The sequence below is a fragment of the Amaranthus tricolor genome, chromosome 17 (genome assembly GCF_026212465.1).
Source record: "Amaranthus tricolor cultivar Red isolate AtriRed21 chromosome 17, ASM2621246v1, whole genome shotgun sequence".
NCBI lineage: Eukaryota > Viridiplantae > Streptophyta > Magnoliopsida > Caryophyllales > Amaranthaceae > Amaranthus > Amaranthus tricolor.
Genome location: NC_080063.1, coordinates 11,050,659 through 11,053,955, shown reverse-complemented (window position 1 = coordinate 11,053,955; position 3,297 = coordinate 11,050,659). Strand labels below are relative to the sequence as shown.

The following is a 3,297-nucleotide window of genomic DNA, read 5'->3' as shown; positions in this document are numbered from 1 at the left end:
ATGAAATATGGAAGAGTTAGAGTTTATGTTTTGAGGAAAAAGGTTGAAATTGATAGAGTTTGAAATGGTGAGTCGCATAAATAGGCGAATAGTAGCCTTTAAGCTTCGAAATTAACATTGGCTAACGTTTTATGTACAAAAAGATTACGGTGGAACAAATTGGTAAACTTCAGGATTACCGCGTGAATTTTTTAAAAGTTTTGATTACCACGTGGAAAACCTAAAACCTTAGGGTTTTCAGGTGGAATATCCCTATAAGTTTTTATGAGGTAAGAAGCACAAAATATATCCTTTTGTTCGCTCATTTTAGCATTCACTAATTAAAATTTATACCAGATTACAAATAAAAGTGAAACAACACGAATTCAATATAAATAAAAATAAAATAATTTTCACATAGATGGATTCATAAAAAAAAAGATTGGTAGATAGAGTATGGTACTACGTACACCAACAAAAAAATATGGACAAAATAACCAAAATAACAATTTTATATACCTAAAAATTAAAATAACTTTTCATAGTTCTATTTTTCCATCTCACTCATTCTATTACATTCTTGTTTGAAAATTCAAATATTAGAATTTTGAATATAATAAAATGAGCAAAACAAAACAGTACTATACTACTCGCTATATGCTATATATACACCGACTTTTTACTTTTTTTTTCCAAAAAGTCTAGCAATAGAATGCATTAATAGCATATACTTAACAATGCCATAATCCATTATTAATTTGTATAAAGATTATTCTTAATTAAGTTCTAAAATTATCAATATTTTTCCCATTTAGAAGTCAACATAAGTTGTCCATTGGAGAAATTCCTCTGTTCTCTTTGTTGTTGTGTTAGTAATGTCCTTTGCTGTTGTTGTGACACAATCAACCCAACTTGACTTCCACCATACCTAATTGGCCTTGCATTCTCAGCTTTCAATCCATCCAAAATTTCTAAATATTTCTGAATTCTTACAACCTTCAAACACAAAATTATTAAACTCATTAGCTTGATAAACAACTAAGTAATAATCATATTAATAATATATTTATTAGCATACTAATATTTCTTTTGGTTTTAATTAATTGCTACAAATAATGACATCTTGTAAGGAGAAATATCACTATCTATAGTAACTAATAAAAATCAGAGAGCATGGAATTATATGACTAGTGGCAATTGGCAAACACATGTAAAGGCCTAATAGAGTGCCCGGGCCACTATAAACTAAAAACTATTATGAAATTTCTTAAGAAAACAATTGTAACACATATTAAATAGTATATAACATATCACAGTTATTGTGATAAGAGGTCATCAGTTCTAATATTAATTACCCCTTATTTAAAGTGAACCCATATTTAAAGTGAAATATTCAGCGTCAGGTATGAGGAGGATCTGTATTACCCCATATTTCTTATTCAAAAGACTTTCATTTGAGGAAGCGCGTTAGATTATGTAAATATCCTAAAACCTTAACTATCAACCATCAGTTTAAGCTTTTGATTGAGTTGATTACTTAACAGCCATGGACCTTGAATGCACCACCATAAACAATAATAATAGTAATAATAGAAATTAAAATAATAATTCTAATAAATTAGTATTAATACCTGAGTTTTCCTTTTCAACTTTACATCTCCATCAGCTACAATTCCATCCAATTTAATCAATTGAGACATCAACAATTCAATCAAAGTCAACAATTCTTTTTCATTAACTCTTCCACCTTTACAAATCACTGATTCAATTGCTGTTACCTAAACATAAAATTAAAAAAAAAAATAAAAAAAATTAAGTAAGCCAAATAAAAAATTCCATTTTAAATAAATTCTTAAAATGAAAAACAAAAAAAGGGATTACCTGGCAAACAAGTTTATCAACTTCCATGGTGATCTGAGTTACAGACTTCAAAGCCAAATCCATATTCGAATTTCTACGAGATTCTTGAAGCTTCTTTTCAAGGCTAATTATATCTTGAATCAAAACAATTCTAGAACCTTCTTTAACTCCAGAAACATCAAGGAATGAATTTGATTCCCTTTCCTTGTCTTTAAAGATTAGTTTTTGATGTTGAGGATGTAATCCTGTTACTTCTGCTAACATTTTCTTCAATTCCCCTGTCAGTAAAATTCAGCATACAATCAATCATTACCATTCAATTGAATACAGGAAAGGGAATTCAATTCCTATTCCAATTCCCTTTCATTTCATTTAATTTCTCACTAGTAATTTTAATTTTTCTTTAATTTTGCTTACCAAAACTTGCATTAGAATTGATCTGGATTTGATGGTATGAAGACCCAAATTTCACTAAGATTTTGATTGTAGGAATGGGAATGGGATAATTTGTATTGGAATCTAAATTCCTTTTTTGAACTAACATTCCTCCTGGCCTCATTTCCCATTCAAGACCTCCCATCTTTCCACCATTGTTGTTGTTTGTTTTCTTCATCATATCACTAAAAAAAAGAATTTTTCTAGGAAAAATATTACAAAAAAAGGTGGAAAATATTGGGATTTAAGTAAAATTATAAGAAAAGAAAGAATTTTTCTAGGAAAATTCTTACAAAAAAAGTTGGAAAATATTGGGATTTAAGTAAAATTATAAGAAAAAATGGTTATGCTATATTCCTTTTATAAGAAGGAAAGGATTAATTTGGAGAGGAAGTGAAGAAATGGAAATAGAATGGGAAAAGGAATGATCATATAAAGTTAGCAAATGGGGTGTTTATATACTTCTATAATTCATATATTTAAATTAGAAAATCAGGGATAAATAGCTTTAAAATGGGGAATATAAGTCACATGATTGGAAAAAAGTTAGACTTGGATTTTAATATTCTAATGGAAAATGAAAGAAAAAGTGAGAGTAATATGCCCATGAATAAGTCGAGTGAATAATGGAAAATACTATTGTGAATTAAAAAATCATGCTTTTTTATCCTCTTTAATGCAATCATATAAGTAAAAAGAATGAGTTAGCCTATCCATGAAGGGGGAATATATTCTACTTCAATGTTCTTTTTTGAAAATTCTTTGTATATTGTCTTTTCTTTCATCTTAGCCATGTCAATTATTACAATTTTTTATATCAATAGAATCTAATAAATTTTTGGTATTTTAAATTACCAAGAGAAAATAATTACCAAGAGAAAATAAATAGCAAGGTAGAATATTTTAAGGAAAATATATAATGAGTTAGTTCAGTTCGTCCACAAGTAAATAAATTATTATCAAGATAATTAAAGTTTTGTTTATCTACCTTTGAAAACATTAGATCATTCAATTATTATAGGA

At 27.7% G+C, this 3,297-nt stretch overlaps 1 protein-coding gene across 1 annotated transcript; it reads right to left on the bottom strand.

Annotated features, from left to right (window-relative positions):
- Positions 1–350: 350 nt before the first annotated feature.
- Positions 351–2,823, bottom strand: LOC130804794 (BAG family molecular chaperone regulator 3-like). The gene is made up of 4 exons (XM_057669389.1): positions 2,257–2,823; positions 1,861–2,117; positions 1,611–1,757; positions 351–975 (listed from the first exon to the last, which is right to left on the bottom strand). The coding sequence occupies exons 1-4, from the start codon at positions 2,453–2,455 to the stop codon at positions 775–777; spliced, it is 804 nt and encodes a 267-aa protein (XP_057525372.1). The 5' UTR covers positions 2,456–2,823; the 3' UTR covers positions 351–774.
- Positions 2,824–3,297: the final 474 nt, after the last annotated feature.

Bases quoted from the DNA above. Each gene is read 5' to 3' on its own strand.
- LOC130804794 (XM_057669389.1), bottom strand. From the start codon at position 2,455: ATGATGAAGAAAACAAACAACAACAATGGTGGAAAGATGGGAGGTCTT. The intron at 1,758-1,860 runs GTAATCCCTTTT...TTTTATGTTTAG, and splicing joins TTGATAAACTTGTTTGCCAG to GTAACAGCAATTGAATCAGT. The intron at 976-1,610 runs GTATTAATACTA...TTGTGTTTGAAG, and splicing joins AGTTGAAAAGGAAAACTCAG to GTTGTAAGAATTCAGAAATA.